Raw genomic sequence first — 26,857 nt, 5'->3', positions numbered from 1 at the left:
AGATTAAAATGGAATTATGAAAAAAAACGATTAAATAATCAGGTTTTTCCACTCGTGAGCGAATCTGATGAGATAAACTATTGCTTATAATAATAACTAGCTATTTGAGCGAGCTTTGCTCGGTATTCGATAAAACACGAATAAAATGACATTTTCTAGAAATGATTCCTAGCTAGATCGATTTATCGCCCCCGAAACCCCCTTTATACTTAATTTCATGAAAATCGTTGCAGCCGATTCCGTGATTCCAATTTTGCTCGTTTAAAGATATAAGATATAATAATAATATCTATGGACGCTTCACACCACGTCAGTTTGGCCCCGTGGCAAGTACCTGAAGGACTTGTGTTACGGGTACCAGACAACGTAAATATTATATTTAGTACTTTTATACTATACATAATATATTTAAGATTTTTATTAATATGATACACATATTTAATACACATCCATGACCCAGGAACTTTGAAAACTTTTTGTTGCGTCGGCGGGATTCAAACCCGCGACCCCCGGCTTGAGCTACCAACAGCCCACCAACTGAGCTACAGAGGTCGGTTTATAATAACACTATCGATAATAACAGCTTGCAAACAAAAAAATTAAATAAAAATTGCTCCCCTATTTGGAATATAATATAACGCCACGGACACACAAACACATACACAGACACTCAAACTTATAACACCACTCTGCGTTAAAAATCATATTTGTCGCACGTCCCATAAAGATTATTTTATCCGAGTCCCGGGTACACGGTCTATTATACGAGTATTCTTCATTTTCATATTTACGAGGAAAAGGTTAAAGTTATTTGTTTAGGCCGTTTTCGGGACTGAAAAGAAACGATAGTATAGTTTATAACATGTCCCATCTATTTATAAAACTGTTTGAAAGCAAAAGGGTTTAACAGGGTTTAACCCTATTTGATAGTTTACACAATGTTGTGAATTACATTTTTATTGTAAGAAATAGCTAAATATTTTCTGTACTTACATAATATCTAAGTGTTGTTGAATGGAACAAGTCATTGTTTCAGCCAAGGCTAATATGTCTTGAGCGAGTATTTAATGATTGTCATAATTCCGTTCACAGAATATATTGATAAAAATAATCAAATTTTCTAAAACAAAATCATTCATAATATAAAATGTTATATTATTATTTAAATATCATTTGTCTGTCTATCAACTGTCGATCCCTCGTTACGCATTGTTCAAGCGTCTGGTATAGAGATACTTTCAAAAGGATACGCGATCGATTTTATTACGACAACTCAAAGGATCACCGCGTGAAAATCAAATTTCCGTGCAAATGAAATCAAGCTACATCCTGTATCTTTTCCGGTTTCTGATGACAAGTGACCGAAGACAAACCCGTTTAGACGGATGCATGCCAGGTTCACACGGCACAATTCTGCACGTTTCCTGCACGTTTTTTTGCAGTATACGTCTTAACGAACAAATAGTGGCGCATACAATGTATACCTATATAATTTTTATGTAATAACCATTCACACGTCGATTATACTGCACGATTTGTTGCAGTACAATCAGCGTATAAAATGTTAAGACGTATACTGCAAAAAAACGTGCAGGATTGCGCCGTGTGAATTTGCCTTAGGATGATCAAATCGCCATTGTTCTTGTAACCTACGAACTCGGATTAGACAGCTGACAGAATGGCGTCATGGTGTCAAGGTCTCGTTGAATTAAAGCTGCACTTTTGGGCGCTTGGTCTGCATATGACCTAGTTCATTATCATTGCTATTGTGTGGGAGCTGCTCTTTTGGACGCGAGCTTTAAAGTTTTAAGCCCCAGAACTCTAACTGTTAACGTGTTATTGTGTATTTGAATACTAAATGGAGGCTAGAAAAACGTGGGTCTCTGGATGACAAAATACAAGTAGGGTTTTTAAACGTTTTTAAATGGCCAAACATTTTATTTCAGAACTTTATGTTTTAAGCTAGTGTGTTTTTATATTTGTCTGCGGTATTGAAGGCGTTTAAGAGGCAAGGACATGGCGTAAGTTTCTATTGATGAGGGCTACAAGAAAAATAGAACGAAAGAAGGTGCTACAAAGAGAAATATCAGCTGAAAGTACATATTCAATGTAATATTGAGTTAAGTTGTTTTAATAAGTAAAGGTGTAAAAACCTTTACTTATTAAAACAACTTAACATTTTAATTTCATAATTTTGTGAATAAATTCTTAACAACTAGTTGAATGTGTTTTGTTATTATTCTAGCGAATATAATAGACGTTGTAAGTCACTTAACTGTAAAGGAACATAAACAACAATAACAGTAATTAGAGGTTATATTAGTGCCAAGTGTATAGAGCCTGATAACATCTATATTGTGTCCACACTCGACGCGGTTCGCAGACAATTGGACTCCTAGTTTGAAACTTGTATGTGTGATAAAGGACAATAGTGTAATCATCACTATGGATCAAAAGGCTTAGCGAACCCGTAATTTTCGTTTCTTTTTATAGAGTCGCCGACCAACATGTATAGAATCGTCATGTTGAATTAATATTATCGAACGTTTATGTCAATCCCATACATTTTTATCGGCGATTATTTAAAGAAGAGACAAAAAAACATGTTGGCTAAGCCCTCTGTACTCATTGCAACGTGAGCTAATGCGACGCTATACATTTTTTAAAGCTTTTATTTAACTTGCTCTGTATGTATGTAATGTTTGGGTGAAATCTTGGAACTCAATTTTGGAGTAGATATATTTAATCGATCGAGCTGAAATTTTGCAGGCACGTTTAATTTAGATGACAATACATGATATTGTATGTGACATCACTCTAAATCCAATATGGCCGACCATCCAAGATGGCAAAATAGTTATTTTCTATGCAGTTCTACAATATGGATATTAAATGAAAGAGCTTTTTGAGAGTAACTCGAAAACGAATATAATGTCATACTACATCCAATATGGCGGCTCATCCAAGATAGATTTATAGTTATTTTTTTTAATACACTTCTGCAATATGGGTATCAAATGAAAGGGCTCATTGAGAGTAACTTGGAAACGAATGTAATGTCATTCTACATCCAATAATATGGCGTCTCATTCAAGGTAGGGGGATATAGCTATTTTTGATGCACTTCTGCAATATGGGTATCAAATGAAAGGGCTCTTTGAGAGTAACTCGGAAACGAATGTAATGTCATTCTACATCCAATATGGCGGCTCATCTAAGAAAGGGGAATATAGTTATTTTTAAAGCACTTCTGTAATATGGGTATCAAACAAAAAGGCTTATTGAGAGTAAATTGAAAATTCATGTCGTGTCCTGTCGACGTGACGTGACGTGACGTATCGTGTCGTGTAGTGTCGTGTCCTGTCGTGCCGTGTCGTGTCGATTCGTGTCGTATCGCAACATGACGTGACGTGACGTGACGTGACGTGACGTGACGTGGACGTATCGTGTCGTGTAGTGTCGTGTCGTGTCGTGTCGTGTCGTTTCGTGTCGTGTCGTGTCGTGTCGTGTCATGTCGTGTCGTGTCGTGTCGTGTCGTGTCGTGTCGTGTCGTGTCGTGTCGTGTCGTGTCGTGTCGTGTCGTGTCGTGTCCACGTCCACCAAACCAGTCGGGCATTAGAAAATGCGTGGTTGAATCCGGTCATTTTTGTTAAGAAATATTTAATTTTTTAGTCGTAAAATTAAGTACGATTTCTTAAAGACTTAAATTAAGTTAATCAGATTTTAACAAATTCTTGAAACAAAACAAACTACAATCAAGCAGACTAAAGAAATATAGTCAGAGATTTAACTAAAAAACAAAAAATAAATTATAAGCAAAAAACTTTTTGAAAAAAAGCTTTTATTTAAATACTTTAAAAAGAAGAAAATAAATTTCCCCTTAAAAATTCTAACTATTAAGTTATAACCTCAATATATTATACAATTTGCATTATAATAAAAGCTTGTCGTGAGACTTAACAATCTGTCAATATTTAATTACTTAAATAAAATAAAAAATATAATATCAGTTTACTCAGTTGAATTGGCACTTACTAGTTTATTATTAACGAATCACGCGACAAGCTTTTATTATCATGCAAATTGTATAATATATTGAGGTTATAACTTAATAGTTAGCATTTTTAAGGGGAAATTTATTTTCTTCTTTTTAAAGTAAGTATTTAAATAAAAGCTTTTTTTCAAAAAGTTTTTGCTTATAATTTATTTAAAATGAGATATTATCTAAAAGTGAACTTTATTTACTAACCAGAAGATACATAATAATAAATTACGAATTAGTATGTCTTATTTGAAAAATGCATCGCATCTCCTCGTCACATTGCAGTGTGAACTGACCCTATCACAATCAAAATAAGTTCCCATTAGTATGGGACAAGGACAAGAACTAATCAAAGTTTGAGATATTTCTCAAACTTTGTTTAGTTCTTTAAAATGTTATATACTATTTGAGTCCTAGTTTTTACATTTTCTTTTACTTTTAATAATTTTAGGTAGGTAAAATTAAAATTAAACATATTTTTTTTAATTTCTCTTAAACAAATTAATCAATCTTTTTAACGATGTGATGCGATAAAAGGTATTTGCAATTATAGCGCAAGGTATCACAAAGTAAATAAATGAAATTCTTAATGGCAAGAATTTTGATATTTTTAATTAAAGAATTCTCTTTGCTGCTCAAAGGGAACGTTCAATGTGTATGTGGAATGGGTAATAAAATGTATAATTAAAATATGGCTGCATTATAATTTGCATTATGCATGGAATTACGAATGCACATTTTGTTCATTTAGAAATGAGTTGATGCTCGCAACTCCGTTTTTCCAGGATAAAAGGTATCTTATTCCCGGAACTGAAAGTAGTTCTATACCAAATTTATTCATATTTATGCGTGTAGAAATAACAGATATACAGGCTGACACACAGGCAGACACACTTTTACATGCATAATATTAGTATGGATTATTTATTTATTTATTTATTTAAACACTTCATGCAAATATTTACATAGGGCGGGCTTAATGCCTAGTGGCATTCTCTACCAGCCAACCATAGGGTGATGATGAGAATGTTGAATAGGCGCATTCTAAAACAATATTAGTTAAATTAATATGATGTGATAAATAGTTTTATAAATATTATTAATGTCTGATAACTTTTATTTTAAATACATTTTATTATAATAAACCTACATAGTACATACTTACTATCTTTTAGCTTAGAGGAAACCCCAGATATTACCACTCCACAAGAACGATATATTTTTTTTATAGATTATAATATGTTAGTCTACAGTCTACACTCTAAAGTAGGGGTCCGCAAGTAGTTTTAGGTGGGGTCCGGATACTGTGGGAAAATTTTAACGAGGTCCAGAAAAAAACACACTTGTCCTATGTAGCATAATAATATTATTTTTATTAATAAAGGTATACGTATACCTCATCTATGTATTAATTGATATTTGGTATAAAATACATTACAATATTTCGCGGTCCGCAAACGGACCGCGGTCCGCCTGTCACTGACCGTTGCTCTAAAGTACTCTAAACCTATACTTTGCATGCCAATTATTTTATCAAAATCTCTACAGTATTTAACCTTTACAATAGCTTGATAGATGATTGTTCGTGGTCAGCGGGGCTAAAATGGTGGCTTTGAAGAATCATGATATGAATCATAATATGATTCATTTTTCTAAAATCGCAAAATGCAACTCTGCTTGCAATTAATTTCTGTATTTTTGTACTGATTTGACATTTGTCATTTTGACAGTTTTGACAATTCATTTGCTGAATTGATTGAGAGGAATTGCTAAATGTGACCATTTTAGCCCCGCAGAACTTTTCAAAATCCTGATATTGTGTTATATTCTGACTACAATAAAAATGAGTTTTTGTTTTGTTAATCAAAGTGATAGATTACTTGAAATTACTAACCAGCGCAAAAACAAAAAGATACCGACAAAGCTAATTGGTTTTAAAAATTGAAGAAGCTTAATTGTTCAAACAATAACACATTGTTCTAGTTAGCTTCAGTTAAGTGTCAATTAATTGAAAATTGTTCTGTTCAGCTTTACATTGGAAGTTCTTTGTTCTGTGAAATCTGTTCGTTTTGGTGTCTGTGGCGTATAATGAAGACATGAGTGGTGATGATGGTGGTGATGAACTGGATAAGTAACAATTTATAACAAAAGAGCGAATACTCATTTTTTCCCTTTTAATTTGAACTATGTAAATCATTTACTTAACCATCTGAATTATATATCCGGCTATACATAAAATTCTTCTTTTTTATTGAAACGAAGTTCCTTATCACGCGTTCGACGTAAAGGAGGCTAGGCAGAATGATATTTGACCTCGACACTTTTTTATTAGTACCTGCATGGTAGGGACAGAGGGCGTTGATAGTATTCCTGGGCGTCAAAAGATGTCATTTTATAAATATTTTTTTGAGTGTATAATGTATTTTTTTTAATGAAATACTGGGGCAAACAAGCAAACGGGTCACCTGATGGAAAGCAACTTCCGTTGCCCATGCAGACACTCGCAGCATCAGAAGAGTTGCAAGTGCGTTGCCGGCCTTATAAGAGGGAATAGGGTAATAGGGGAGGGTAGGGAAGGGAATGGAATAGGGGAGAGTAGGAAAGGGAATAGGATAGGGGATTGGACCTCCGGTAAACTCACTCACTCGGCAAAACCCAGCGCAAGCGCTGTTTCACGCCAGTTTTCTGTTTGAACGTGGTATTTCTCCGATCGAACCAGCCCATTCGTGCCGAAGCATGGCTCCCCCACAATGAAATATGTGTATGTACATACAGGTTTTTTGAACATAAGAAATAACTTCGTTCCATTCGGGACACCTCTCAAGTTCTTAAAATATTTTTTCCGGTAATAAAGCCTCCATTTATGCAAAAAAAACTAACATTTTTAAATTGTTAGTTACCCAGTTACCCACTTTATCCACTCACGTCTTCAGTTGTGGGATTGAACACGTATCGCTGTGGCGGGGGTACGTGCCTGTCATTGTTAATACCGAGTTAAACGTGCCGTTATATTATGATAACTACTAGAGCTCTGATAGGTCGTAACTCATAAGGGTGAAGTCAAACGATCGTAATTTGTGAGTTGTGAGTCGCAGAATTTCGGTCGCGTAAATATCTTTTCATACAAATCATGACTCACAAAATTACGCTCATGTGAATCAAACAGGACTTTCGTATGAAACTGAATGCAGCAGAATTTCTGCCAGCCGAAATTCTGCAACTCACAACTCACAAATTACGCTCGTTTCACTTCACCCTAAGGGCCTTAAAGCATGATGAATTGATGGCGTAGATCCATAACAATATTAAAATCCGGAAGTCTGTCTGTTAAATCGATTGAAATAAAAGTTGCTTTACAGTCTTTAGACATATTTTAATTCTTGCGACCGTAATATCATAATATTTTATTTTGGCGAATTATATTTAACTTGATGAAGCCCGTAACTCCGTTGCGCCAATTCGGTCATCGCGCGGGAACCGTAAATTTTTCCGGGATAAAAAGTATCCTATGTCCTTTCCCGGGACTCAAGTATCTCCATACACAATTTCAGCAAAATCGGTTCAGTGGCTTGGCCTTGAAGAGGTAACAGACAGGCAGACAGACAGACACACTTTCGCATTTATAATATTAGTATGGATTTCTTCACGGTAAACAGATTTCTGCATAAAAGAAAACGTGGGCAACAACTTAGCCATCCATAGTATTTAATATCATATTGTTTCATTTCAGAAAAATGTATAGTTGATACACGGTAAATGCTATACTGTATATAAAAGAAGATGCGACAATATTATCCATAGAATTTTAATCATATTCGTATTATGGTTATATCGATTAGTGATTTTGTGCTTGCAAACAGCTATGCATGGTACAAAAAACTTCAACACAGGACTGTGTCGCTTCAAACGAAGCCGCTTTTGAAGCCGTAAGCCGATTAGTTTTAACTATTATCTAGCTTGTTTTATTTCGATCCCACTTTTATAATAGTTTTCTGTACGACTTTGTTGGTTAAATATAAAGTACTATATATCTATATAAAGTCTACCAGAAACTGATGGAAAATTTTGACAGCAGATTTAAAAAAAATGTCCTTGATCATCAAGGATAATTTTTTATATTTGCTCATTCACATACAGAATAAGCCGCTAAAGGAAAAAAAAAAGATTAAAATATATTATTCCAATTACCCGGTATTGCTAGAGTCAATTTATTTTCTCACTTTTTGCCATAAGATTCTGGTAGACTTATAATTAAAGTTCCATTAAAACCCTTCCTATAAAGCTCACCTTATCCTATAAACCGTGTGGTGGTAAAACCACAATCAAAAACAACTCTTCTATCATAGTAATTTTTTATAAAGTAAGACGGCTAACTAGCAAACGGGTCACCTGATAGAAAGCAACTACCGTCGCCCATGGACAATCGCAACATCAGAAGGGCTGCAGGTGCGTTGCCAGCCTTCTAAGAGGGAATACGCTGCCTTGAAGGTTTGCGGGTCGTATTGGTCCGGGAAATACTGCTAATCACAGTTCGTTCCAGAGTTTTACTGTGCGCGGCAGAAAGTTACGCAAAAAACGCACGGTGGAAGACTGTCACTCATCCAGGTTATGAGGATGGTATATTTTTCGCTTGGAACGGTGAAAAGTTGCAGAAGTAATGATTCCAAACGATTGCTCAGAGCACTCCCCGGTAATTGTTCACTATCGAATCATTTACCAGCTCATTTTCTATTTTGCAACAATAACCACAATAAAAGCAACTCTTCAATGTCACCTTTGTAATAACAGACAATACATTACTGTAGTATAAATCTCAATAAACAGTCCCTAAGTCGTATCGAACGACTTCTAAAGGCCACAAAGAATTTCATACAGGTGAATTTCCGACCGTATTATACAGGTAACTTTCTGGAAGGCTGCCAGGTCGTAATAGTCGGTCATTATATTACTAAACTTACTGGTGTTTTGTGTCTGTTGACAGTACTCGGACGGCCTACTTACAAAACATGTTAGAAACCTCATCGAAACGTAATTTGAGGATGAGATGAGATCAGTTTCATTGCAGTTGTGAGGAATCAGCAATTTGGTCATCACTTTGATTACACGGAGTATAATTTAATTTAGTGTGATTCCTCAACACGTCATGCACACTAAATAAAGACGTAAGAGGATGAAGTTGATAATTAACATTCTATAACATACAAGGGCAATTAGTAATTACTCACATTTTTCCTTAGAATTTGCACAAATCTTACCTACTTCATTATTCGGTAATGTATATTATTCTATTATATCTATAGGTATATAAAATCCGCATTTTTAATGTCAAATTATTTTCCGGTGCTAAAGCATCCATTTATGCAAAAAAAAGGCAGCGAAAAAGGAAGGCAGGTTGCGGCAAAGAAGGTAATATAAATAATAATTATGTATTAATCCAAAACACTAATACAAAGCGGAAATAGTTGTTTCTTTGTATACATTGGACGGGCTCCAAGATTTTTCAACAAATTTTGATGGCTCCTTTCGGGTCTCGATAATCGGGTCTAAATAAATCTCGCAGCGTAAATTCGTACGCTATAAGATTTATTTAGACTAGCAGCAAGACACGTGTATAAACCATAATCTACTAGTCCTAATTTGAAACTTGCCTTTATCTGTAGCCTATTGCGATCTAAGATCGTCTATAATAATAATAATTTAGTTAAATGCGGTCTAAGATTGTAGACTATCATTATTTATCTATTGTTATCTTATAACGTACGACTATAATAATATAATTAGTATATTGCGATGTGAGTGTAGATAGTCTCAATTAATATTATATTGTATTATTACTGTGGTGTTCCAGTTAAAGTGAAATTTATAGCCGCTAGGCTGCGGGTATTAGTGGTGGAATTATCGTTTCATCTTGAGTTGATTTATATTGTCTAGCGGTCGGCTGTGTTTCCGAATATTTGAGGTTTGGAATTCTTGTTCAAGTCTATAATCCAGAAACATAGGAGTTTGTCTATTTCGTGGTTATCACATCGTGTCATTTTGTGGTTTCAGTATTATTTTTATTTTATTAACTCTATGCAAGGCAAATAGCAGGACCAACGAAGAACAATTAGAGATTTGAATGCATATAATATCAGAAACCAATGTAATGCAAGTAAATGCAAGAAAGTAGCAAAAAATAATGAAAGTGGTTAATGTCAAACTAACGCTGGCCGCATCAAAGTAACATTATCTCTCGAAAATATGGACAACAATAGCACTTGTGTTGAGTAGAAAAATTAAATTGTTACTACCATAAACATCTTAGTATATTTAATATAGATTAGTGTAAAAAATATAGTAAGTATACAGTATTACAGCTTTTACTTGGGTTCATGAGTAGCGATGTTCTGTAACCACCTTTTCAATCCATTTGACAAAAGCATACAGCCAATATTATACTGCCAATATAATTTAAGTAGTACATATTTCCAAACAACAATACACAAATGTTTATTACAGTCAATAAAGATAGAAAATACCGCATTTTCTGCGAAGCACCGTTTTCCGTGATCTGTGCTGTTCAACTTATAATTCAAATCAATTTTCAGTCAAGCATGAACTGTTTACCGTTACATGGCACCGAGCCAAAGTCAACAAGTTAGGAAATGTGACTGTATTGTATTTATGTACTACATAGACTACTCGGCGCCTTACTTAGTACATAAATAACAAACTGAACGCCTAACTTATGTATTAGCTAGAATATTTCATGTTATCGTAAAAACTCTGCTAACGTTGTGTAATATTTTATCTTTCGCGTAAGCTAAACGTAAACTGTATGATAATGGAATTTAAGATGCCGGTTGGCAGCGGGCGACATGAAGTAAACGCAGACGGCGTGCCGCAGCGACACTACTGGTTTATATGTATTTCTATGTTATACCCTGCGCAGCTAGCGACACTAAGGGTGAAGCCAAACGAGCGTAATTTGTGAGTTGTGAGTCGCAGAATTTCAGCTGGCAGAAATTCTGCTGCATTCAGTTTCATACAAAAAACCTGTTTGATTCACACGAGTGTAATTTTGTGAGTCATAATTTGTATGAAAAGATATTTACGCGACCGAAATTCTGCGACTCACAACTCACAAATTATTTTTTGGCTTCACTTTAAATCCGGCTTTAAAATTTAAAGACTAAAGTTAAAAGTTGTGTGACCTATCGGTTTTTGCGGTTTCTTTAACTTTATAATCTTACTTTGTCTGACCACATTTTGAAGATCGGCATCAATCGTATCGTATACGCATTTTTAATCGTAGTTGCATTTCTATTTATATGAATTTGACCGATTCGTATAACGTCTCACGCTTTTTTTTTTAAATCTGTACTTTATGCCGCGCCTCGTCTCGCCTCGTCGCGTTGTGGTCTGAATTTAATCTCAAAAACTCTTGTTGCCGTACCTATGTTTTAGCCAGTTTGCACAAAACTGTTGAGACAATATATTGATATAATACTTTTTCCTTGGATGTTATGACAAGTCGTAGAGAAAAGTACCATCCATATATCGGCGTCTCAAGAGAGTACTTTACAGATGACCCTTCCACAAGATATATCTCAAACATTTTTATCAAAAATAGAAAAGTTATTTTAGGATAAAAAGCTTTAGCTGATATCATGTTTCTTCGGATCTGATGCTTGCAAAACGATTGCTACAAATCTATGACAAATGATCATTCACTTTGTCTAAGGGTGAAGCGTAAATATCTTTTCATACAAATCATGATTCACGAAATTACGCTCGTGTGAATTAAACGGGACTCTCGTATGAAACTGAATGCAGCAAAATTCTGCCGAACCGAAATTCTGCGACTCACAACTCACAAATTACGCTAGTATGGAGATTCGACCTTAGTGTTGAGCATGAGGTTTTGTCACTCGAGGGGGTTGACTATCCACACTAATATTATAAATGCGAAAGTGTGTCTGTATTCTGTTTGTCTGTTACCTCTCACGCCCAAACCATAGAACTGATTTTGCTGAAAATTACGAAGATACTTAACACCCGGGAAAGGACAAAGGATACTTTTTATCCCGCACGATAAACTAATCTTGGCACAAAGGGCGAGCATCATCTGGTAGTTTATATAGTAACCAAACAGTGCCGCTTGTAGCAAACATTGGTAGCTAATTTGTTTTCGTCCATATCCGTTAACGTCCTCAAAGTAAGAAGATGAAAAAAACTTATTCAACCTTATTCAATCACAGCCGTTGATCGAAATGTCCGCAAAGGCTCTATGTTCTACATGCGTTAAATATGAAATTAAAAAAAAACTGAATAGAAATCAATTCGCTCTTGTAACAAATAAAAAATTCAAGAAAAGTAAAATTTTGTAATATAACATTAATTAACACGAGTATGTCTAAAGCCAGAAATTAATAACGAAAGCTCTTCAAAGCTTTGGCGCGATTCATAACTTACGAGCAACAACTTTGTAACGCTCTGACGTGCTTATTATGAACTTTTAATAATACCCACGCCTCGTATCATCCCGCCCGTGCCATAGTTGTAGTGACAAGCCTGCAACTTTAACTTTTAACCAAAGTTGTGTTTGCGGGACCAAGAATGTTCATGTATCTTTATGCAAAATATTATTATTTATTTTGTCTTTTAATCCATACCTCTCTGTTTAGGTAGTTTTTTTATATAATAATATATAATGTTAATAATTTATTCAAAGGTCCAAGGCGTGATGGACTTACAATGTAATATTGGTACGTGACAAAATTATGTAAAAGAGACAAAAAAAGGGTATGGACGACTGGCCTATAGACGTCCCTAATAATTATTGTAAAAAAAAACATACTTCCATAGTCCATACTAATAATATTATAAATGCAAAAGTGTTTTGTTTGCCTCTTACCTCTTCACGCATAAACAGCTGAACGGGTTGCGATGAAATTTTGTATGAAGATACTTTCAGTCGTAGGAATGGACATAGGTTACTTCTTTCTATAGGAAAAATGTACGGTCCTGGGTAATAAACGAATTTCCGCACAGCGGATTTGCAGGCATTAGTTAGTAATAAATAGATATACTGTACTGAAACATGGTGGTAGCGGTCATTGACTCCCTGTCAAAAACTTGTCATTTTCTGTACACACCGCGTTTGACAAATAAAGTGTCAGATGTTGTCAATCGCGGCTTTGTATAGAAAATGAGAAGTTTTTGACATGGAGTCGATGACCGCTACCGCCATGTTTCGCCGAGTACAGTATAGTAATATTAATCCCTCTATCGCGGATTCTTGGAAATCTATTGTTATTCTATTGTTATCGCGGTCGAATTCGACCGCTTGGGAGATTGATGGGTTAAACCTGATCTATAGCCAACAGTATATTAAAGAAATAATAAGCAATTAGTGTATAAAATGTACACCATATTTACTTTATACGACGAACGGTTTGACAGGTAAACAAAGAGAAAGCCAAAACATCATAACTAAATTGAAACTTTAATAAAGCAATTAATTTGTATATATTAGTGAGATAGGTATTCACTCGCTTTCAAAAGGATGTCGATAGGTATCGCACTGAATAGACCCTTCTCTGAATCAACGCGGTGTATTGACAAGAGTAACTCATTTGCTAAAGAAAATAGGTTTGATTTTGGAAACGAGAATACAGGAACCGACCAAAAGAGAATACTGAATACATAGCGTCAATAATCCGTTCCGAATTATTTTGATAAAACAATAATAATAAACAAACCTCAGTTAGGTCTACAGCAAAATATAATGTTATACTTTTTAACCAAGTTGTAAAGACATAAAATAGCACATTTATTTGTCAGATGAAAATCATGTGCAGATGAAAATGAAGACTGTACCTACATAAAAGTAATAGTATTTATAAGTAAAGACTAAAAGAAGGGAATCGCGCGAGTAGACAATATTATTATAATTTACGTTAAAACATAAACATTAAACAGGGTTATATTTTGCCAATAAATGTACGAGTAGGTATATAAATTAAAAATTTCAAGGACGTAAGCGTTAAGTAATTATTAAAGTGACTTAGAACCTGATCAACTTATTCTATGGCGTATTATATCGGTGTCAGATCCCTCTAGGATTTGTTCAATATCATTTTATTCATTTGTGTTTTTCCAATTTCCTATCCTATATCGTAACACGTCGAAATATCACAATTTCCCCCTCCGTATTATTGGTAGATTTTTTATTGCCAACGAAAAATATTGGATAGTAGGTGACGCAACCTTCTAGAGAAAAGTTATTATACCTAACACTATACAAGCGAAAGTTAGTGAGTATATTTGTTACTTCTTCACTACTGCAGGATAATTACTATTGGATACTGATATAAACAGTAATAAAACACAATTTACCTGCACTTTTTCCAGTATATTTGGTAATTTTTAACCATACATTTTTCTGGGACAAAAGCTATCCTTTGCCAGGACTCAAAGTTTTTGCATACTCATTTAAATCGGTGTAACGGCTTAAGCGTGAGGAGGTAACGGACAGACAGACAGCCACACACACTTTCACATTAATTAAAATATAGTATGGATTTATTAAAAAAGTAAAACGCCAGTTTAAATAAAATTTAAAGTTACGCAGGGTGTTAAGCCAGTTTAAATTTAATTTAATGATGTGTATCCGTTTAAGCACAAGTTACGCAGCGTGTTAAATAAATCGTAAAATGGGTACAAATACAAACGACAAACGTGGGTAACATCTATAAAGGGGACTCGAAAAGGTTTCTAAGTGAATTTTCTTTTAGGTAAATATCTGAACTCGCATATATTTACGCTTTGTACGCTCGAGGAAAATTAATGTTTAGCACTATAATTTTTTAATATTATCACATATTCGATGACGACGATAAATGTAGTTGTAATATTCAAATGAGTGTTCTGTTGGTTTTTGCTCATTATCAATTTGTGGAGATAGTGCAAAGACATTGCGAGAGACCAATTAACGATATAAATATTATGGTCTAAGTCACGAGACAAGTTTCTTACGAAGTCTGTCACATTACATTATAAATTTCTATTGCTTGCCACCTGGCTTGGATATATTATTTAAAAGCACGACTTTTAAATATCCTTCAACCTTTTATGAACATCATGTTGTTTGTTCATTTGGGAAATACATTATATCGTTGAATGAAACGGAATATTCGTTTATTCACAAACAATTTGTAGATTCCTAGATTCCCTGACGTTGATTGATCAACGAGACATAGTCCAATATGTGCCATATTATCTTGTTTTTATTTGCTTACTTCCAGAGATTTTTAAGAAGCATAGCTTTGATGATCACTTTGAGTTAATCCCAAAGTCTTACAAGAATTTGTATCGAATAAGGTTTGTATTCAACACGTCATTAACTAGTGCTAAGTTTTCCCTTATAAACTATATATCATCCAAGTGAAGGTAAATATATGTTATTAAAATAACTAAGCAAAATAATAATTAAATGCATCTACTTTTTCCCGTAAAGTGGGAAAAAGTTTGAAAGTGAAGATTTAAAAAATAAACTTCAACAACACGGCTAAATAACAACAAAGTTGAAATATTAATATCATAAATTTTACTTAATCGCCATATTTATAGCCGAAGTTGAAACTGGTAGGTAATGCGTTGCTTATATAGGTACTGAATATAAACAGGACTATAATTTTTAAGAATGTTTTGACATTTTCAAGAAGATTTTATCAATATTTAATCAAAAATATGAGCCGAGGAAAAGTGGGCTTTCGGATTTTTGCCGCGAGCGAACGCTACCGGCTAAAATTCAAATAAAATGCTACTTTATGACATAGAATATAGGTATCATTTTCTACTGACATTTGCGTGGCAACCCATGCTGCCGCCGCGTCGGCGGCGGCGTAAAAGCTAGTGGTAGAGTAAAATGAAACCTATAGCCTATTCACAAAGTGGCATTTCGCTTGAATTTTCGTCAGTCGCGGTCGCTCGCGGCAAAGATCCAAAAGCCACCTTATAATTACTAAATTTAATATCTCTCAAATTGTATTAAATATAATATGATAGCCTAAACAGTCCCACAGCTGGGACTTATAAGCCCAAGTTTTGAAGAACATCTTCACATATTTATTGAGAAATGAAATTTTGAGTAAGCAATATAACTTAGAACTCATAGTCCGCACATGTTGACCCAGTAAGGAAACGGTAAGGCCTGCCGCGCATTTTAATGCAAAATTCAACTTTTCACCATCTCTCAGCAGCACGTTCACGCTAATGTTCGCATTGCATGAATTTGGGAAAAATTACTTTATCAATCGTGATCCTCGCAACCGGAAGCTTCACCTGCACGCCTGAAGTGAAATACTGTGAAAACCTGTATCAAAAATGTGACCTGATCGAAAATTCGAGGTATAGACCGCCGGCACCTATATTTTTATAAATTATTGATCCCAAGTAAAAGTTATCTTATTCATATTATATTACAATATTATGTTATCTATTTTGTTATACCAATTTTTCTTACCAATACCAATAGTCACCTAAGGGTCAATCAACATTGCAACAAAATATGTCGAGGCAATGCTAAGCAATTAAATGAGCCATTAATTAAAATAGTTGAACTTTAAAGAAAATACACATTGGATTGGCATACTTGGCACCCGCAGTCTGTCAATTCAGTGTGTATGTTCATTGTTTAGTAACTCAGTGCTGCTACCTGCCCCAAAGTTGCATGGCTTTTCCAATATCCATACTTCCATACTAATATTATAAATGCGAAAATGTGTCTGTATGTCTCTTCACGCCCGGTATGAAGATACTTTGAGGCCCGGGAAATATAGTTATAAAAATAGATTATGACATCATATTCTCGCCTCGTTGCAATAGGTTTAGGTTTAAAGATATTTATTCTCATTAAGACTTACAATATGTCACTTACATGAGAGCAAAAAAAAAATTATAACAATGAAATATGTTGCGTTCGTCAGTTAGCAACTAAATAATATTCACTCGGTGTTTAATTTAATATTTATAATTGATAAAATAAGAGAGCTCTATTCTACCCTTTCTAAACACTGAATTATTTGGTAAAGGCAATTTCTTGCCTTTACCAAACAAGTCAATGCAAACCCAATGCTGGTTAATTCAATCGAAAATAATAAATGAAGCGTGAAATAATTTTATCTTTAAATAGTCGATACAGGAATTACACTTCACTCCAACATTGCTCAAATTAATGAGTTCTGTATGAAATTCAATAATTCCGTGCGGCTGCCCTGTTCCGATAACATGGAAATAAACGCACCAATATTCACACTCAATACTGTAATAATTATTCTCGAATTCTCTCAGCTTTTGTGAAATATTTTTTTTAGAATTTAAATTATGCATTAATACTAGAGGACGCCCGTAACTCCGTTGCGCCAATAGTGGGGACCGTACATTTTTCCGGGATAAAAAGTATTATCTGTCCTTTCCCGGGACATAAAGTATCCTTATACCAAATTTCGGTAAAATTGGTTCAGGAGTTTGGACGTGAAGAGGTAACAGACAGACATACACACTTTCGTATTTATTATATTAGTATCTACTTGAAATATAGGGTTAAATGTTGATAAATACATTAATAAAAGAACAAAAAACAATATAAATACTAAAATAAAACATGTAAAAGTATTCCTGTCTATCACCTCTTCACGCATAGTGCGCTGTACCAATTTTGTTAAAATTGGTATTTTTTTTTATGAAATAAGGGGGCAAACGAGCAAACGGGTCACCTGATGGAAAGCAACTTCCGTCGCCCATGGACACTCGCAGCATCAGAAGAGCTGCAAGTGCGTTGCCGGCCTTTTAAGAGGGAATAGGGTAATAGGGGAGGGTAGGGAAGGGAAGGGAAGGGAATAGTTGAGCGTAGGGAAGGGAATAGGGTAGGGGTTAGGGGATTGGACCTCCGGTAAACTCACTCACTCGGCGAAACACAGCGCAAGCGCTGTTTCACGCCGGTTTTCTGTGAGAACGTGGCATTTATCCGGTCGAGCCGGCCCATTCGTGCCAAAGCATGGCTCTCCCACGTATAAATGGTATCAGTAATTTAAGTCCTGGGAAAGAATAGAGATTTTTTTAACGCAAAACAAAATTCGCCCCATGTACCATAACTTGGTGTACAGAAAATTTGCGGGCAACTACTTGAGTCTCGACCATTATTTACTACTTAGTGAAGAAAAGTAAGTCATTATCTGTTAGATCATTAATAATTCTAGCTCATACAAGAAAAACTGCTTTTCATCAAGCATCTGGAATCTCTCCTGCCATGACAAGAAACGTTTGGGATTCTCACATAAAATCCTGGGAGAATTTCCACTCACAGTTTGTTATTTTGAGGAAAACTTATCACGATAAGATAAGACTGCCTCGGCGTGATTCCTCAATCCGTAACGAAATTAATTCCGTCCCTACGGCGGCCAAACCCCGCACCTAATAACTATTCCAAACAAAACAACATTTTATATACTTTCTGTTTGTTTGTAGAAAAATAGGAAGAGTGGTAGAAAATAAATACGAGAACAAATTATCGTACATACATTTAGAATTGAGTAGTACCTACGTATGAGTACGTAGTCGTATCTAACATTTTTATGGTTCCGTACCTAAAGGGTAAAAAACGGGACCCTATTACTAAGAATTCGTTGTCTGTCCGTCCGTCTGTCCGTCCGTCCATCTGTGTGTCTCCAGGCTGTATCTCAAGAACTACAAAGGTAGACTTCTGAAATTTTCACAGATTGTGTATATCTTTTGCCGCTATATAACAACAAATACTAAAAACAACATAAAATTAATATCTAAGGTCCTTAGATATTAACCCTCGATCACTCGTGCGGTTTTTAGCCCCGCGAGCGCTCGCGGGGTGCTGTGGCCACCCCACATATTGTAAGTGATTTTTTATGCAATATAATATCAGTCAACGAGATTAAACCAGCATATTATTATTTTGTCTGGTTTGAGGTATGTAAATAAGAAAATTTAAATTGTATAATCAACTTTATTGCTGTTTTATAAAACATTAAAGTATCAGCCTTTTTTAGTCATAATATTGGGATCTTTTCTGAAAACAGACAAAAAACAAATACTTCTAGCTTTTTCACATAAATTTTCTCATTCAAAATCGTAAATATAAGTTCTAATTTATTAAATAAAATAAAATTTTCTTATTTTTCCGAACAGGAACTGAAAATTAACTTCATATGTTTTTGGCACATACATTTTTTGCGAAAAATACAGTGACTCAAGGTTATGGTGTCTTTACTTATACAGCATTGCTTTTTTTATTCTGACATTCATTCGGTGCTTGGTCCAGGAGCATTCAACGTCATCTTGAGTGCTTTGGGCAACCCTGGTTGTACATATCTTTTTTCAAGGTGGACCTGAAGCATGCTTAAACCCAATGATTCCACAAACTCAGACCTTTTCATGCTAGCTTGCGGTTGCGCCATATTCCAATTGTAGATAACATTTTCATTGATACCAGACGTATACTACTAGGACCCTTAAATCCAGCCTCTTCTACTTTAGACTCTTCAACTGCTAAAGCATCTTGTGCTGACAAAGAATCATGATCAGATTCTTAAATAAAATCTTCATCCATTCTGGCATTGCTTTCCAGTACAGAATTACTTCTTCTAATAATGGCACCCATTTTTTCTCTTTCTCTTGTTCCCAACTCATCTAAACACATAAATATCTGAAAAAAAAAACGTTATATACGAACAAATAAAATATGTAAACAAAAGTTTGTGCTTCATAAATCATTGAATATATTCTAAGAAATAAACCATTATTTATTATTTTTAGTTAATAACGGCACAATAAAGTAATTTACTTTTACTAAAGAATTAAAAACATGTGCCTTACTGGTCATGTGATTTCTAAAAAAGTATATCACGAGCACTCGCGGGGTGTCGTGACCACCCGACGCAACTTTCAACTCCTTGTCAAGCTACAAGCACTTGCGCTACACTGTCCCTTCCACCTTGTGTTGACGCGTTTGAAGGTGACTTGAAGGTACCGGGAAGCGTGAATTCGTAACCAGATAAATTATCATTCATTTTTACGTTCAAAAACGCGTGGGGTGCTGACAACACCCCACGCGAGTGATGGCGGGTTAATTTTATTTTGTTTTTAGTATTTTTTGTTATAGCTGCAAAAGATGTACAGAATCTGTGAAAATTTCAGACTTTTTCAGATATTTCATAGGAAATATCTGAATTATTATCAAATAGTTGTATAGACAACAAACGTGATTTTTTGTCTTCTTTTGCTCGTTATCAATAATGGAAACAGGTAGATACGTGAAATTTTCAAAAATGCCTTAAATATATAATATACGTACAGTACTTTAATAATTAATAATAACATTAAAATAAAATAAAAATTTAAGGGGTCTCCCATACAAAAAAAAACATTGGCCTCGTGCGAGTCCGACTCGCACTTTTTCCTGACCTTAACTTAACATTTTTACTTACATTTTTACTATAACATGACGTATTTAACTTTGTACCATTTCTGCAGACACGTGTTTATCTTGTTTTACTTTTAATTTAAACCATAAATAAAGTAAATAGGTAAGATTGAACAAACAAAAGTCGCTAACGGCCAAATTAACTTATGTAACAGCACGGCTTTAGATTTTATTTCAACAGTCAAAGTATTCTCACCTCAAGAAGCAGTTAAATGTAACTGCCGACGCCATTTACTAAACAGGGCTAAAATATTTTGACAAAATTAAATTTGGAACGTGTATAACATTTTCTGAAAAATGCTTGTTGCTTTGGCTGTTTGTATTTGTTATAAAGAGGTAAGAAACATAAAAATGTGTGTTTATAATTAATTGAAGATTTACTTATTTATAATAATGTCAAATATCCGATATATCCGATCTACCGTTTTTTGTACTGTGAAGCAAGTAACAATAACGTCATTTATTTGTCAAGTTGCTTCTAGATGCGAGAGTCATTTGCTTAGACCTCAGAACAGTAAAATAAGGCTTAGACCATGTAAAATATGCAATCTTATCAGATAAAGGATTTACAATATTATAAAGGTTCTGGTTGGCAGCGGACGACATTAAGGGTTGCTTCATGTCGTCCGACGACGTGTGGTCGTGACACACTAGTTTGTATGTATTTCTATGAAACACCCTTCGCAGCTAGCGACACGAAGCTAGCGACACATTCATAGAAATACATAGAAATGACGTGTCGCGACGACACGTTACGTCGTCTGCTGCAACTTCATGTAGCCGGCTTCCAACTTGTATCTTAAGAGTATAGGTATATAAACTACTTTATACCTCCACGTTTACATAATAATAATTGTATTGTAGTGCCAAATTATCACATATAATAGGTTGAGTTTTGGAACCGTGAATTTAGGGCAAACAAATAAACACATGAATGTGACAAAGCAGGAAAACATCACTCAGTTCCTTATTTCGTGCCACATTGCTAGCAATAATGCTTGATAAAATCGTAGGTACGTATCTTATCTTATATATATATATATATATATATATAAGATAAGATACGTATCTTATATATATATATATATATATATATATATATATATATATATATATATATATATATATATATATATATATATATATATATATATATATATATATATATATAATTGGAATCTCGGAATCGGCTCCAATTGTCATGAAATTTAGTATATAGGGGGTTTCGGGGGCGATAAATCGATCTAGCTAGAAATCATTATCAAAAAATGTCTTTTTATTCGTGTTTTATCGATAATCGATTAACTCAAAAATATGACTTGTCTCTTGTCTCTTCCTGACATTGGTGGATAATAATACTATTTTGTTAGCAATTAATTATTTTAACGACCAGCAGATGGCGTTATTAAGTAACACGAAGTCAATGAGTGTTTGCTATACCGAGCAAAGCTCGGTCATCCAGGTACTATTTTATTGTACGCGGTTATATCGTAATCTTTGCGGCCACGGAAAACTTTATAATTTCAAATGTTTAATGAACAATGAATTCATTTGTAAACATTAAAACTTTGTTTCTGTACTTTAGAAATTTAACGTAATTCCAGGTAGAATACACAAAGCTATTGGTGGAACGACTACAAAATATACTTACAGGGATTGTGACAAATACTTGGAGAGACCGAGCTGCGAGATTTTCGAGCTTTTGATGCCCTCGTTGACGATGCTGGTGACGGTCAAAAAATTCTTCGTCATCGTTGACTCTTGCGATGTCACTGGCCACACAAAAACGAAAATAAAAATTTGAATCGCTACGCGGGGTCGCTACGCAAAAAACAACACCAACTTACTTTTTTAAATGGCAACACAACATTGAATTCTATTTTCGAATTCTATTTTTGAAACCGCAACAAATAACGCGCGAACAATTTTTAACAGATAAAAACAACATAAAGCACTATTTTATTCTTATCACAGACTTATCGATGTAATATATTTTCAATTGTAACAGTCCATAATTCTTTTTGAACCTGAAAAAAATAGGAAACGTTACTATCATCGTCTAGGAAATGTCAACAAAAAGGCTTGAAAAGAAAATATACGAGCGGTTTATGGATTTAGGTAGCGAAACAGCGAATGTTTTATGTTTTTGTTATTTCAGACTTTTAGTGGTGGATTTTATGCATGAGCATGGAAATAGATAATATTTCACTCATAATCTCGTCTTATTTCATTAAAACATTTGTTAACACAATTAAAAAGCTACGATGGACGCGCGACTTTTTATGAATATTCATCATAATTAGCGCTCTAGGATCCGACATAATCACAGGAACGCAATTAGAGCTCCGTGATTTATCACTGCATACAATCAATTTTGTACCCATCTTAAAGAACTCAGAAAGTTGTGGTAATTAAAAATGAATCGCCTTCTTTCTTCTTACATTTATTAAATAAGTTTGAACAGTTGAAATATTAATTAGTAAGTAATTTATATATATAAAAATGGATTTTCAGTTGTGTTTGTAACGCTAAAACTTGAAAACGGCTGAACGGATTGGGCTAATTTTTTGTCTCAAAATATTCGTAGAAGTCCAGGGAAGGTTTTAAAGTGACACTAAGTTCACCGGGACAGCTAGTAATAGTTATAAAAATCAAGTAATAGTAATTTGTAGTATGAATTATTACTTGTTCAATTTGATTAATTGATTACTAAATATGTCCTTAAATAAAACAAAAATCAAGTTGTAAGATATTTTGATCCAACTTCTAAATTATAATATTCCTCTATGCGCAATTTCCGAGGAATACTTAATAATTATTGATAATTATTGTAAATCTAATTGTAAAAAAACTTAGTATTATAAAGGCGAAAGTTTGGATGTATGTATGGATGTCTGGATGTTTGTTACTCTTTTACGCAAAAATTACTTAATGGATTTTAATGAAACTTTACAACAATATAGCTTATACATCAGAATAATACATAGGCTACAATTTTAACCTATTTTCAAAACGGAGGAGGTGTTATGTTCGTTTTTTATGTTCAATGATTACTCCGCCGTTTGTCAACCGTTTTTCAAAATGTTTCCCAATTACATTCCCTATTTATAAAAGTGGTGACCTGCTATCTTAGCTCGGGGATTGTTGATCTAGAAAAAAAAGATAAAGGCAAGAAATAACTATAGTTTCTTGGAAAATAGTTCAATAGTTCCTGTTTTAAAGTCAATAAGGTCGTAGATTCATCGACAACAGAAATTATTTTTTATGTAAGTTTTTCGAGCAATTTTTACGACCTACTGTTTTGCGAGCTCGGATTTATAAACATTTTATAAAATGTTACACAATTTGTCCAGCACTTTGGCGATGTAGATTCATTGAGGGTGGAATTATCAATTTTCCCACAAATTTTTTAAACAATGGGTAATAAAAACAGTTCACAAAATGCACTTAAAAAAAAACTCCACAGCCGAATATATTATAACCTCCTCCTTTTTGGAAGTCGGTTAAAAATAAAATAACATTGACAATGAATCTACGATCTTATTTACTTAAACATAGGATCTTTTATCTAAAAAACTATACTATATGTTTTGTCTACGAAGATCGGAAACAAATTTCAATCCCCGTGCTAAGCAAGCTGATGAAGGGATACATAGAAAATCGAGGGAACTCCTCAAAATATATAGAAACATGTGATGACTTCGGTTTCTTGAGCAGTATTCTAATTATGCTACCAACAAGAAAGATTTTGCACCAAGATATACCATGGTTCGGAAGGTGCTGAGAGAACTCCTGACAGACATTATTTAAAAAAAACGTAACATAAAATCAATCTTTTAACTTAAATCAGTCTTCTTTAAACATAAAAATAATCAAAAAAAGCAATAAAAAAGAAATCCTTACAGTAGTTTTTTTTTTATCAGCCTTAAACTTTTCTATTACATTGCAGACAAATAGCTTTTGCGCAAACACTACAGGCAAATCTTGTTTGATTTTTAATTTGCTTGGGCCAACTCGACACAACTTCTTTGTTGATGATGATTCAGGCTCCCTGGGGGGTGGAGGAGGTAAATCATTGCCTAGTACACGACGTAAAGTCATTCTCAATTCTCTAGGTAATCTTTCATTATAAACTCTTTGTTTTAGTGCAGGGAGTACTAATTCTCGAGCAAAATCCTGATCTTCATCTATACGTGGGAGAGCCATGCTTCGGCATGAATGGGCCGGCTCGACCGGTGAAATACCACGTTCTCACAGAATACCGGCGTGAAACAGCGCTTGCGCTGTGTTTCGCCGAGTGAGTGAGTTTACCGGAGGCCCAATCCCCTAGCCTATCCCCTTCCCTACCCTCCCCTATCCCCTTCCCTACCCTCCCCTATTATATTATACCCCTATTATACCCCTATCCCGCTGCACTGGCGGGTGGCATGCGTCCACGCAGGAAGGTACAGAGAAAGACAAAACTATACGGCGCGAATTGGCAACGTAGCAACTAATCACAGGTATCCTGGTGCTGTCAGACGTCACGTCAGTGGCAGAGAGTTAAGCGGGCGCAACAATACAGTCCCTAATTTCTCAGAGTGTACGCAAAAAATCGATGACTTGTTATCGTCGTTATCTATGGCCGAGCTTTTCAGTCTTCAATAAATCACAAATAAGAATAAACACAGAATTTTTCGAGAATCTGAATAATAAATTATTCAATTTATATGTCAGCCAGCGGTCAATGCGAATTCAAGAACACAGCTTCAATTTTAATCATGATAAAAAATTCTTTGTCTACCGACACGGGTAAGCTTTTAAAAGTCTCCTTTGGAGCTTTCTCCGACTAAAGTTTGTAGGGGCAATGAATCGTAGAACGTTTTACGGCTAAAAAGGGTCTCATCTAACAGGCCACAATCCCTCGTCGTAGCTAAACTTTCCAGTATTTAGGCATGATAAGGAAATTACGAGAACATGAGAGTACGTACAGACTATAAATGAGAGATATAAAAAATGCTGTGGCACTCGGGGACTGCCGCGGTAAAGATATTGCATAGCATTTTTATCAACCTCTGTAATTATAATTCGCATACTTCTAGTCGCACGTTTACAACATCGTGAAGAAGTCTACCGAACTGAAACGACGCTAGGTAATCCACGGCTTTCAATGCCGCACCGCTGTGCCGGTTGAAGTGGGGGGTTAGGTTTATTTTCGTTACGGAATGTCTCGATTCGGTCGCCGCGCTCAAAGCGCGATAAATAGCTTAAAAACTTCGTGGTTCTTGTGAAGAAAATTGTATATACAATTTCTCTACATTGTGTGGATTTTTGACGCTCGATTAACATGTTGTGTGCAAAAAGATTTTTAAATAACGTCAAGCTTTTGAATATAGAACGTTACGTAAAGGACAAAGCAGAGGGCGCTACTAGCACATGCAGTAAATAATCCGGCCAAATTACGACATGTTGCAATCGTCAGGGCGTTTTCACATTATCCGATCCGATATCGGTGTCAGACGCCGATCCGATATCGGGGTAAGTAAAATGTATGAAATATGTACGTCCTGTCTTTCATAATATTGTCCGGCCCGATATCGGGTATCGGTTCATACATTTTACTTACCCCGGTATCGGATCGGTGTCCGACACCAATATCGGATCGGATAATGTGAAAACGCTCTCATACCAGTATACTAATAGAAACGTTCTCAATTGTCGAACATCGAACAAAAATTTTGTCTATTGTCTGTAATATTGGTGCTGCCCGTGCTGCCGTCTAGCGTGAACACATTGCAGAATATATTCATACCTTAATAAAAGACGTCATGACACTCCAAACTCTTTTGGGAGTAAAAAAAACTTGATAAAGTCGTTATATGCTCGACGTAAATGTATGTATGTCACGTAGGCGGGCATATGCCTCGTGGCATAATGCAATTACAAGGGTGGAGGGCGAAGAGGACTTAAAAAAGGTCGAGTCGGATAAAAAATGAATCATCCCTCAATTTTCTGGACACTTTTACGAAATTTTACGAGCGACGACATTTTATTACATCATGATTGCATCTGGCATATTGTTTTATTTATTGCGATTGATTTCTGTGTACCCAAAAAAAAATTGCCAAAATTGATTTGTGAAGATGTAACAAACGAACGTGCCGTGCCGTGTGTAAAAAACGAACGTCGAATTGAGAACAGAGAAACTTTATATAATATGGTAAATTCCAGGAAAGCCAACTTATTCTAGAATTATGTTAATTATCATTTTTAGACAAAAAATTGTAAACCGACTTCCAGCTTACAAAAAAGTTCAATGAATTCTCAATTCGAAGGCT

General features: G+C 34.8%; 1 protein-coding gene across 4 annotated transcripts in view; it reads right to left on the bottom strand.

The window, feature by feature from the left end:
* The window catches only part of LOC121726749 (synaptotagmin-7), a 393,458-nt gene that overhangs the window by 180,061 nt on the left and 186,540 nt on the right, over positions 1 to 26,857 (bottom strand). Inside the window, exons 2-3 of one of the 4 annotated variants that reach the window (XM_042114228.1) lie at positions 22,388 to 22,567; positions 22,192 to 22,312 (exon numbers count right to left, since the gene is read on the bottom strand). The exons of the other annotated variants lie outside the window; for them this stretch is intronic. Coding sequence (XP_041970162.1) covers positions 22,192 to 22,312; position 22,388 — 122 coding nt within the window. The 5' untranslated portion in view covers positions 22,389 to 22,567. The remainder of the gene's footprint in view (positions 1 to 22,191; positions 22,313 to 22,387; positions 22,568 to 26,857) is intronic. 4 annotated transcript variants of the gene reach the window in all.

This window comes from Aricia agestis, chromosome 5 (assembly GCF_905147365.1).
Source record: "Aricia agestis chromosome 5, ilAriAges1.1, whole genome shotgun sequence".
Lineage (NCBI taxonomy): Eukaryota > Metazoa > Arthropoda > Insecta > Lepidoptera > Lycaenidae > Aricia > Aricia agestis.
The sequence above is the reverse complement of the archived record's forward strand: the minus strand, read 5'-3'. Positions and strand labels throughout refer to the sequence as shown.